Below are 13,150 nucleotides of genomic sequence, written 5' to 3' on the forward strand. Positions count from 1 at the left end.
CTCCCTCCATCTCCACCTGTCCTCCATCTCCTGATATAGCTGTTTGCGGCAACCGTGTCAGTTGGACAGCTGCAGGCCTCCCCATTTAGAGCATGCCACTGTCAGGTAGGCCCTTTGCAATGAAACACTGAACAATGAGAGAGCTGAAACAGCAAACAAAAGGACTATCTATATATCATTCTTTCTCTGTAGGTGTACAGGAGGAGGGGAGTCCTCTCACTGCTCAGTTCAGTGTCGTCGTGGTTTCAGCATCAGTGTCCACAACAGCAGGGGAACCGTATCCCACCAGGTACACTGAATATTGTATTATCTGTTGAACTGTTTCTATGTGAAGTCATCCAAAGTTATACATAGGTAAAAACATGTGTATTATGCCAGAGATAGTAACATCTTCTTTTGATTCCAAAAAAACATGCTAAGTGAATAATACATTATATAAAACCAAATAGAGTGTATGCAGATGACACCGCATTTCAAAGGAAAAGCTCACGTGTCAAAATTATTCAGAGAGAAGTCTAGGAATTGTTTAGGCCATTGTATACCCTAACCAATATGTCATAGGGTTAAAATCAACCAAATCACTTCTGAATAATACAAACAGTTGAGGCAAATGCTTAAATATTGTCAATGGAATCCACCTAATTAGATTGTGAACGCAATTTAACCTTTAACATGTTTATCAGTTCTTTTATTTGTGATATTTTTTTTAACAGTTAACTTGAACAAACTCATTGTTATTATGAACAAAACATGTTTTCATTTTGTCATTATGTGATGTTCCCCTGTCTTTATTTCAGAGAGATGCTCATCTGGAGTGTTTCCATGGTTCCTGGGATCGTGTGGTCAGCTGTCAGCCTGTAGACTGCGCCCTGCCCGATCAGTCTCATGTCTACCACGCTATATTCAGCTGCCCCTGGGGAACCACCTTTGGCAAACAATGCTCCTTCACCTGTGGATCACCAGCTATATTGCAAGGTAAGTCATTGTCTATTCTGCTCTATTCTCTCTATTAACTCTAGTCAAGTCTCATCTAAAACACATGCTGTGTCTCAATTTGCATACTTCCGTACTTACATTTGCTATTTTGAGTGCAACGTATTGCTAAATGCAGTAACTGGAGGGTGCACTCATAACAGTCAAAAAGTTGAGTGAGGACACTTCACGCACTCAATGATCGCCATCTTGGATACTTAACAGATGTGGCACCAGACATGATTGCAGGTGCTCTGATGAAAGTAGCTCTAAGCTATACAAATAAAAGTAAAACATGTGTTTCTTTTCACACAATTTAATAAACGTGCCATTGACTGGTTTGGAATAAAAGTCGATTTGCTAGCGCTGATGATAACATTGCTAGCTAACAGCGATAAAGGCACAAGAGCAGTGTGTGATTTGTGATTGTTTATTAAGAGAACAAATTAGTCGTGTATTTTTTGAATGTATCCAACATGCTACGACCTAGCTAATGACAGTTACAGCCCAGTCACGTGAGCAGACAAAACACAGCAAGATGCTTCGACTAGTTACAGTCCATAAAATGAAATGGACATTAAACCTTTATTTCACACAATTACAGTTTAAATTGGAGGCCTGTTTTTCCCATCCTGTTATAATTGACAGTGTTTAAAACAAATTAGTTTAAAAAACAGCTAACAGAAGGGGAACTAATCTACAGTGTTGCAATAAAATCACAGTGGAAATGCCCTTTACAAAATTTACAAACATGTCTTCTCTCAATGAAGCTTGCTGCTCACAGACTCTTTACTTTATGGCCTTTAAAGTGTTAGTTTGGGTCGGAGTGAATGAAATTCGGATGAACACTGATAGAGACAGCTATATGGCATATTTCCTCTTCCCTTTACATACAATTTCATTATACTCAAATGTCTACAAAGCTTTTAAAAATACAACTAACACCCTAATGAGTCAGAACAAATATTGCCTGTGGCCGCAAAAAGGAAAAACATTTCCCCTCCTTAGTAAAGTTACACAATGTAGTAGATGCAGCTTCTTGAAGTGATTAGACGGAGCAAGCGTGATGTCCACACACTTGAGTTTGTGGTCGGAAAGCCACAGCTAGCGCTCAAATGTCGTAGTAGAGTCAGCAGTTAGACCCGTGTATCCATGGTCTAAATTCAGATTTTGTAGAAATAATTCGATTTGTGGCTTTTGGTTTGGTTGAGTGAAATATGTGCGAAGGCCTTCAAGCATCACTCGGCAGGGAAAAAAGCACACTGTGTAGTTCAGGAGAATATATTCCACACACACAGCTGTAATGGATTTTCATCAGCACCACACCAGCGCAATGTTTAAATAGCTTATAAAAATGTGATGCCATGTTAAAGATTCATTACATTTTATAGACCCAATAAAAAATGTGAAAGGTTTAGGGTGTTATGATTCTTCACACACATGCACACCAATGCTCATGCTTCATGTGAGGCCATACAGGCATAGCAAATATTAGCTTTGGGCTACGTTGAAGACATGGTCTCCTTTTCCTCATAACTGTACAAGACAGAGCCATGAAACAAAAGCAGAATGTTTAGCCGGACAGAAATCAATCCATGCTGTTGACCTACTTGTGCTTTTCCCATGTACTTTTACATTTCAGTTATACAGTGCAGCAAATACAACTCTTGTAAAAAATGTGTCAGCAAGGCTATGAGGCTATACTTTCAGAAGAAGCAGTCAAACAATCTTCTTATTTCAAATGAAAAGTTGAAACATTAGCAATTCAATAAACACTTGCTGCCAAATCGTAACTTGGTCTGTTACAATCAGTAGCTTATTGCTTAGTGTAAGGAAATGTTAAATCCATATAAATATTGCTATGTAACAAACAATACTAAAGGTTATAAGTCACTTACTTATTTTTTTATCTGCATGTGTTTCATTGAAGTTATGCTGTTTTTCACTCGCCACCTGCCTCGAGTGTGACGCTTTAATCGTGCATGAATGCCTGCATAAACAAATGATCTGTGTTGTTACAGCAAGAACCTTGACTTTCCCTTGCTGTGGTGGATTTTTAAATTTGAGAGAATTGGGCCATAAAATGTCCTTCAAAAATCTGTGTTTGATGTTTGGAAAGGTGTGGGAATCCTGTATATTCAGTCTGAAGAAAACTCATGTCCAATACAATCTGCACTTTGATTCAGGCACTGGAAAATCTTGTGTAGCTGAAATCGAATCTGCCCAGAAGTTAAAAGTCACTCTATATAACAGAGTTTGAGTTCAATTCTTATGATCATTATCATTAAAGCAGGCCAAAGGAAGATTCTATGGAGGCCAATTCGAAGGGGAATAAAAACAATCCCCAAATAAACGTACCATAACCACCAAAGCACATTTAATACATCAACAAGAAGGGGCACTTAGAGAGTGCAGACCTCCGCCAAGGCCATTTCCATAAGTGATACATAATGTCCAGTGTTTCGGACCGCTCCGAAATGTTATGGATCTACCTTGGTTTTTGTTTAATCCTTTCACCAAGTTTCATGAAAATTCGTTTTAGGTAATCCTGCAGATAAACAGACAAACAAACCAATGAATCAAACCTAAAACATAACGTCATTGGCAGAGGTTAAAAAGGTTTATGCAGGTTTAGAATAACAGAGAAAATAGCCCATTGTATATTTTCCTGCATTGCACCATTGTGTCAGGCACACACTGTACTCTGAATATTACTCCCTCACCTCTCCTCAGGTGACAGTGACCGGTTGGTGTGCTTGGAGGACAGTCTCTGGTCTTTCCCAGAGGCCTACTGCAAGATCGAGTGTGCAGAGGTTCCAGACATACCCGATGCCAAACTGCTTACTGCAGACTGCCTGGCCTCAGGGCACGATGTTGGCACTGTGTGCCGTTACAAATGCAACACAGGCTTCTATGTAATGGGGAGCATCAATAAGAAGACACAGCGGTAAGTGTTTTGGGACTGTTTGCAGCAGCTCAGTGCACAAAGATACAGCTGCCGGGGTTTGGAGGGCGTTTTTACATTTATTTAAAATAGTCACAACTTTATCAGTTCATTTTACCAAGAGGAGACCAGGGGGCTCCATACGGTGATCTGCCAATGTGCCCCTTATAGTTAAATTCATTTAACGAACTTTCACATACATAAAACATTTCAACATTTAAAAAGCACAATTTCAATAACCAGTTATGTTTGAATATCATCAAGTGACATCATCAGGTAGAGACTGACGTCTTTCGCAACAGCTAGCTAACCAACATTTCCCCTTTTCATCAACATGTGTTGATATCAAAATGTCGTATTTTTCTGGACAAGGGCATTAAAGAACCACATGGACAACAGATCATAATGTACTGGGTTGTGCAGTACTTTTAAGTAGAATCTGTGTAGACAGCAGACTGAAGTAAATGTATTGTTTTTATCACACATGCCTGTCCGGTAATTAAGGAAATACCTTCTTTCCCTTTACTTTTCAAGATTCCCACTACGCACTGCTTAATATTATGAGGATATTTGATTAGGGTTTGTTTGCAACACCGTAACAATGGACTACATGAACACCGTAACCTCAATAGTAAAGTCTTAAATATAGACGGGTACAATTTAAAGAGGCTGTGGTCCATCACTTGCAAAACTATGTTCCGTTTCAAAACAAGCTCAAATTAGGGTCCAATAAAATAGTACCGCAGCTGGGTCTTGTTGTAACTTTGCCAATTGTATTCATTGGGCAACTGCTCATTACTGAACACATTTCACATGTTGGTAATGAGTTTCAAATAGGAAGAGACACAACCTCTGTGGTGATTTTATATCCTGCATAAAATGGAGTCAGATATCTCGTTCACACTTTTCTGTATGTAATAGCAACCATCAATTTGCTGAGTTTATTCAACGTAAAATACAGCAGTACTATTTTTCTGGCTTATTGTATTTAAAATGCATTATGTGTAAAACATATAACAAGCTGACTATTACCATCATATAAGACCAATCAAATATATACATTTTATAGTGTTGTATGTAATTTCCACCTAATATGGTGAAAAACTATCTCCATTAGCAGCTGTGTTTCTTTATGAGTAATGCCTTCTCAAACATGCAGTATGCGTAAACATTTTAATAACCTGATGCTTTATTAGTCCAACATGTGAACGTGAACAGCAGCAGCGAAATAGGACTTTCACTTTTACCTTTGACACATGTTCCCACATAAATCTTCATTGTTACACAAACTGTTGCATTTAAACACAACATGCAACACACATTTGATTAGTGCACTGTAGAATTGGCAGTCTTCTGTACTCTGTATATGTTTGGTTATCGAAACAGTAAAAGTGAATTGAAAAAGTAGAGATGGCGTTGAGGTGTAAAGAGTGCATACAGTTGGAGAAGGAGTTTGTTATAAGGAACCTCAATACAACCAAATATTTTTTAATAACAATAATATCTACCACAACTTTTTCTTTGTCCTAGGCTCATGGTCCAAATTTACAGCAATAAGCTAAGGTTGATTTTGGGATGACTCCCTCGTGTTTGTATGCCTCCACCAATTGGTCAAGTCTGTCCAAAATGTCATATCTTTTATCCTTTCAGAAACTTGTGAGCAATTGTCAATATTAGCATATTGATCCTTGAGTTATGGCTGTTACGGGTTGGGTGAGGTCTCAGTGACATTTGATATTTTTAGGGAGAGTTTGTGCCAAATTAGAAGAAATTCACTCCTTGGGTTCCTGAGATATTATGTTAACGAGAATGTGACAAATGGACAACGAGAAAACCTAAAACAACACCAAGAACTGAACATGAACGAGCATTAAACGAGAAATAAATAATTCTCTGAAACTCTAATGAAACTAAAACTACTTCACAGGACTGGCCAAATGACACCAGTTTTTGTTTGCAACTTTAAAAGGCCTTTATTTTTCTCATACTGCCTGTGCTGCAGCACCTCCTTCCACCCTCTGTCTGAAACCAGAGCCAAGTTGGCTCTGTTGGGATTGGTCAACTGCTGCTTACACATGTCCCACCCCTTGGCCCATCACGTAATATGTTGAAGCGCTAGCCAATAGAAGCTCTAATGATACAAAGTGATGTCACCATTTTATTGAAGTAAACTCTATCTGGCAATAACTTTGATATTTTAGCCTTTGCAGACCATGTACATGCACAAACACCTATATAATACGCGACTGAAGAGGTGAACCCCCAAACAGTACAATAAAAAGGTGTTTTATACACATTTTATGTAAATCAAAAAAAATGTCACCTAGAGTTGAGATCACTCAGAGATGTGCCAATTGTCGACTGTTGTCTCTAGGAAGTTTTTAAAGATGGAGTGCCTGGAGGGCGGGCAGTGGGAGACAAGTACCTGTGAGCCCATATCCTGCGCAGCCCTGCCCGATGTGTTCCAGGGCATGTACAGCTGCACCAATGGCCTGAACTATGACTCCCTCTGCACCCTGAGGTGCCCGGATACCACAGAGAACGTAAGTAAATACTGAAACTAAGGCATTATTTATATCGCATGATAAAACATTAATTATGGTTGAAACTAAACTGACTGAATAACTGTTTACCCATACTGAGCTGTGTAAAGACAGAAGTGTAGGCCAATCATAGGCCATTAATGACCACAATGAGTTTAATTTGGGTTTGTTTCCAGAGGGAGATCCGTTGCTCTAAGGATGGTGAATGGACTGCAGAGTTCACCATGTGCTCCACGCTACAGGGATCGTGCTCTCCTCCTCCCGATCTCAACTCGGTAGAGTACAGCTGTGACCAGGGGATGGATGTCGGTGAGTGTAACCTATCTGGGACTCGAGTGTAACCCATCCAAAAACCAACAGTCCTGATTATATTCTGTCAAACAACAAAGATACCTATGCCTGCATGGTTTTTGGCTTGGCAGGTTACACAACAAGCAAACAATACATTTATGACGGTAGTGCATCTTTCTGTCTTTAAAATAAAATAATAATAATAATTCATGGTGTTTATTTTAGCGCTTTACCAAGTGCTAAAAGCGCTTTACATTACATATATTAGACACATTGATTACTGTGGAAAAAACCCACAGGAGCAATTTAGTTGACTGTAGTGGTGGTCAAGGTGGGATTGAACCTGTGTTAGACAGACAGACAGACGGACGGACGGACTATATTAATATATAATATTGTTTTTTCCTTAAACGGGACCCATCATGCAAAATGCATTTTTTGATGTCTTTTATACATAAATATGTGTCCCCGGTGTGTCGGGGAACTCACACAGCGTCAGAAAATAAAACCCTCTCTCTTTCCTCCGTACCCAAATCTCTAAAAACGGGGCTACAACGGAGCTGATCCAGATTTGCGTCCGATATGACGTAATATCGAAAATGTAGGCTGGCTTTACACCCGCGGCCCAATCAGAAACGTTGCTATCAGAAACAATGCCCGACTGTTTTGGACGTAATATGGTCGGTGTTTACATTAGCATCGCTAACACTCAGAGCTAACCTGTACGGCACAGAGCATGTGTGTGAAGAAGCAGGAAATAAAAAGGAACTCACCTTGTGGTATAACCGGCCTTTGAGCTCCGTACTGTTTCAGAAATAATCCTTGATAATCCATGATATGGCTTTTCATCACGGCAGTATTTAGTTTAGACAGCTCTGCCAGGTCCCGCATGAGCTCAGCCCCCTCCTTTTTTCTTTTTTTAAAGCTTTATACCCCAAATCAGCACTTTTGAAACAGGAAGTGAAATAGCATGGCTAGAATGGGTGATCTGTTTGGTTTTTTGAGGAAAACACTTCATAGACATGTTTTTTATATATTTGTATACATCTGAGACCTATGCTATTGCCTAAAAATAGCATGATAGGTCCACTTTAATGTTTGAACATGAATACATTCGACAGATGCTAATGACTGTTAAAGGTAAGTGTTATTTGACTTGTGTTTTTTTCTTCTTTTTCCTTGCAGGTGCTGTTTGCTACCCAACATGCATTGTGGCTCTGGACATGGATCTGCGTGATCCGGTGGTTCTACCCAATGACAATACAGTTGAGTCTTTAAAGCACTGGATGCTACCAACCACAGTCCAGGTAAGAACATCATCACAAATTAAATAAGAAATAAATAGTAATGATAAGACAGTAATGTGGGTTTCTCTATAACCCATTCATAGTTTAAGAAATCTAAATATATATGAACTAATTACAACACATCTTCATTCTACAAATTGAGAGTAAAAACAGCAGCCAATCAAGTGGAAGTCTTTCTAGTACAGTTACACAAATAACAAACACATACGTACACATATACTTGGAACACTAGAAGCTACAAGTACTGTAGCAACAGACCTTCTGGTCTCTTCACTGACTCTTGTTGATGTATAAGAAAAGTATTTTCCTTTAACAACACTAGTAAGAGGTTAGAGGTACCTTTTTTGGATTAATCTCATCCCTACAAGGCAAGCACTGTTTTCTGTTAGTACAAGGGGTAACTCTAGCCATTTGCTATTTAACATCCTAAAGTTTGGACACACAAATGGTTAAATTCAAATCTACAGAGGCAGCAATATAATTTAAGCTACTAGTATGGCTCAAGTTCAAACAACACATCACCTACTGTATAGTAGCATTGATGACTATTCCTGAAGAATGTTTCAAACCCATCCTTCTCCTATTGCTTTTCAGAGCATTTTTCAAGTATGTAATTTTTGAAATAAACAGTTTGGCATGCACCTATATGTAATATATTTACCAATGGCAGCTTATTGTGCAGTTATTAAATGCGGGTTTACTGAGTCATTATGGAAAACACTAACTTATTTTATTGACTGGCTTTTCATACAGTGTATAATGCTTTAACTCAATGTCAATTTGACCCAGTTCAGTAAAACACAGAGCTTATAAGTGCTGTACAGATCAGCTTGCACCTGTTGCTAAGCTGCTTCACGTTGCATAATGAGGCATGATACAGGGTGAACAACAAGATTGTTTGATGAGTGAAATAACCACTACTGAGCAAGGTGTTGTGGTTCAGTACTATTTGAGAACTGTTTGCATGTTTCTTTAACAGTTGTTGTTTTGTTCGCTTACTGAAATGACAAACCGTGCTGTGATTTTTTTACATAAAACACCCATCAGAATGAATAATGCATCTGAACATCTGGTGGTCGGAACAACAGCTTGGAGTGCACTGAGCTACAGCTCCAGAGTGACTCAATAAAGCACAAAGCTATAAGAGTTCACTACCGTTTGAGACAAATACGGCTCAGTCAACCTACAAAATAAAAAACATGGAGTATTTGCTGCCAATGTTTTTTTTGCAACATTATAATTATCATCTCATCACTTTCTTAGTAAGATGTAAGTTTCTAAATGAATATTTACATCACTAACCTCTTCAAACAGAGATAGTATACTTAAATCACATGATTTTACTTATACTGTAAACCTGTGTTCAACCTCTAAATCAGGGGTTTTCAAAGTGCGGCCCGCGGGCCAATGGCGGCCCTCGGAAATGTTTCTGGCGGCCCGCGATAGTTAATGTGACACGCTGAAATGCATGCGTTATATTTTAATCCTCCATGGTTGTATCTAGAAAGAATTAGAATGGAATTTAACCCTCTGGAGTGCGCATAATTTTACGTAATTAATCATATATTTTCGATTATAAGGAGTAGAAATATGATTCAGATATCTGCGGAATCGCTGGAAGAGTATCTTTCCAGCGGTATCTCCTGTGAGACTGTAACCAGGGCCCAGCAGCCAATATGGCCGCTCAAAGCAGCTTGACTTTACTCTGTGTGGGATTGGTGGATTTGTGTGTCCGTCAAGGAAATCTCGGCCGGTAGCCACCGTGGTTTCAAATGACTAATGGACATCGAGAAATCACTAAGGGCCTACCCACCAAGTAAAAAAAACATAAACCACGTGCCTCCCATCAGTTTACGTCTGTGAGGGGAGAGAGAGAGAGAGACAGACAGAGAAAATGGCTAAAAAAAACTTTACAGTTGCCGACTTCGCTAGAGATTTTTTTTCGCTAGCAGCAGTGAAGATAGAGCCTCAGAACCTGAAGTCTTCGACTCTTCTGAAGAAGAAGAATACAAAGACAACAACAAGGATCCATTTGGACATGGGTAAGTGTAAATATTACAGTAATAGTGTACTGGCAATGTGTGGGGAATACCGCAAAAATTAACAATAGGTTTATTGATATATATTTTTTATCGATAGTCATGAACTTTTTTTTTTTTTTTTGGGACAAAATAGACTCCATTAGCAAACATTTACTCTGTGTTAAAGTTATTTTGGTGTGTAAAAGTGAGATTACATGTGTAGATGATTAAATTAATCATTTATTCGTCCCACAACGGAGACATTTACAGTGACATGTTTTTGCCATCGATTATTTTATCATACTGTTCTGTACAGATGAGACTTTGTCATAGATTTATTTATATGTGTGCCTGTTATTATTTTACCGTCCTGTACAGATGAAACTTTGTAATCAGATGTAGCCTATGTATATGTGTGTCTGTGATTGTATACTGAATGTAAAGTAACTGGAAATACCTGTGTGTGTGTGTGTGTGTGTGTGTGTGTGTGTGTGTGTGTGTGTGTGTGTGTGTGTGTGTGTGTGAGAGAGAGAGTGTGAGAGAGAGTGTGAGAGAGAGAGAGAGAGAGAGAAACACTCCTTCTGCAACCTCCCAAACTTTATTTTTATGTGTATCGTTATTTGTGCTTGAGCAACATTTTACTTGAACTTTATTTCAATTAAATTAGTTGTAATTATTGTCCTACACAGGCGGCGTTTATCCAGCAGCCACAACATTCATCTGTGCCAGCCCCCAGGTCAAGATTTACTGTGGCTCAAGGGCCTTCACCAGAGCCATCACCACCAAGGACCAGCAGACCAGCATCACTACAGCTGCCTCCACCTTCATCTGCGGCTGCCACCAGGTCAAGATACACCTCAGCACAAAGGCTCCACCACAGCCATCACCTTCAACCCAGCCAGCAAGGAGGTCTCGTATAGCACTTGTACACCCCACCTACACAGCAGCCCATGCACCATCACCCCAACTACACAGCAGCCAGACCCACTGTCTTGGAAGACAGACAAAGACCTTGACACTGTCTTGACATTTATAATGAATAGTTGGTTGAAAGTTCTGATGTTCAATATTGTAAATAGTGAGACTATATAAATAGTTGGTTGAAAAAAACACATTTATAATAAATTGTTGGTTGAAAAAAAAAGGTTGAATGCTCAATTTGTATTTGTACACATCACATGAACCTTGGTATGTAATATGAAGTCATTATTCAGTCCTAATGTATCTCAGTCCCTGCTGTGGTGAAAGTAGAGTGATAAACACCTATTTTACTCAACATTTTTAATTTTAGACATGAATAACACATTTATATACAGTGTAATTCAAATATTTCACTGCTTTTGTGATCCTAGGACTTTGGTAACCAAATCTAAAACACCAAAACAATTCGATCACATGAGTACATTTGTGTTTTCACAAGAGTTTTGAAGATTTTCCAAAAATCGGATGTCACATTTTAAGCTTTTGAGCTACTTATCTCATATCTAAACAGTGCTCTAAGGTGAGCAATATGCATATATAGCAAGACCAGAGATTGTCCTGAACATTTCGATATGTAACACATGGGGTGCCATGTTAGAATAAATACATTTAAAAGGTGATTTAAGAAAACATCTAAAAATCGAGAAAATACCCTTAGACTCCAGAGGCTTAAGAATGGTAAAACTGCGCCCCCTGGGTTGTCATTCCTAAATTATGAATGACAGCTTGTGGAAAGTTTGCTAGACTCCTGGTTGCATGGCAACTAGGCATCTCGTGAGTTGCGGTAATTGGTTAGTACAATAAAGAAAGGATTTATTTTGGAATTATTTTGTGTTCCGTTTTTTCTTGGGCGGCCCTCAATCAAATATTGGGTACCTAAATTGGCCCTCACTCATCAAAACTTCGAGCACCCCTGCTCTAAATGAAAGCTCCGTTGTAGCGCCTGTCTCTTTAAGACCCTGTTCCACAAAAGCAAAAAGTGCACAAATAAAAATAATTACACAAATGCTTTGCACTTCGTTAGTTAAGAGCTTATTCTGTGTGAAAGGATATAGGAAGGGATATGATGACTTTTGACTTTGAATGTAGTGCAAATTAAACTACAAAGTGTTAGCTGCAACACCAGGCATCCATATAGTTTAACGGACCAATTATACTGAAAATAAATAACTACCACATTTACAATTTAAAGTAAAATGTTTGTTTAAGATAATTTGTCTGGCTTTTTCATAATAAATATCAATAATTACCCTTGTTTGGACTCAGATAATGTTCTTTAGTCTATTGAAGGCATCCGACCAACCTGATCTCACCAGAATGCGTGACTCCACCACGACTCCTTAACACCACAATGCGTGGTAGAGTCACAAACTTTGTTACATTTACGTGTCGGCACCACGCAAACAACCCCAATGTAAAGTGAATGAGGCTCCTTTGTCGTGGTGCACACACGCATTTCTACAACGAGCTTTTATTCTATAAAACGTTTTTTTAAATCTACTTTATAGCTTGTAGTAACTCACGGGAGGCTTCTTTTATTTTATTTGTATTCATAATCATTTTTATTTTTCGTCAGAATGTAAAAATTACATTAGTTACGAATTTGTGTTCTCAAAAAACAGTGCATTGTGTGTAATGCAACTGTGATTTTTATTAAATTAGTTAGTTTTTAAGGAAGGCCAGAGCTTCAGCTGTGTCAAATAGATTGTTCCCTTCAGTTAACGTTATTTAAAAGATAATGATCATGTCCCCTGTATTGTATTACGAGCGTCCATTCCCATTGGATAACGGAGAATTGTACACCCGGAAGTAAGTATTCTCCTTACTGTCGATTGATTTTACAGTGATATCTGCACTACTCATCGACTAAAAAACACCAGATTATCCTTGTTAATTACACAACATTGATTGGTTTGAATGGTGTACAATGCTTTTGTATTTCCCCCCTTCAATTCGGAGAAACAAAGATTTTTCGGAGTTTTCGGATGGCAGAAGACACTACACTACCCATAATCCTCAGCTATCGTTTGGGACTACACCATGTGCTTAGCTTGACAAACCCGTGATCAGTCCTCAAGCTCTTTGATTGGT

At 38.7% G+C, this 13,150-nt stretch overlaps 1 protein-coding gene across 1 annotated transcript in view; it reads left to right on the top strand.

Annotated features, from left to right (window-relative positions):
- The window catches only part of pappa2 (pappalysin 2), a 100,771-nt gene that overhangs the window by 54,733 nt on the left and 32,888 nt on the right, over positions 1–13,150 (top strand). The window contains exons 18-24 of the mRNA XM_034105450.2: positions 40–105; positions 193–289; positions 798–975; positions 3,706–3,919; positions 6,291–6,459; positions 6,636–6,768; positions 7,936–8,057. Of these exons, the coding sequence (XP_033961341.1) occupies positions 40–105; positions 193–289; positions 798–975; positions 3,706–3,919; positions 6,291–6,459; positions 6,636–6,768; positions 7,936–8,057 (979 nt within the window). The remainder of the gene's footprint in view (positions 1–39; positions 106–192; positions 290–797; positions 976–3,705; positions 3,920–6,290; positions 6,460–6,635; positions 6,769–7,935; positions 8,058–13,150) is intronic.

This window comes from Pseudochaenichthys georgianus, chromosome 17, assembly GCF_902827115.2.
Source record: "Pseudochaenichthys georgianus chromosome 17, fPseGeo1.2, whole genome shotgun sequence".
In the NCBI taxonomy this organism is placed as follows: domain Eukaryota; kingdom Metazoa; phylum Chordata; class Actinopteri; order Perciformes; family Channichthyidae; genus Pseudochaenichthys; species Pseudochaenichthys georgianus.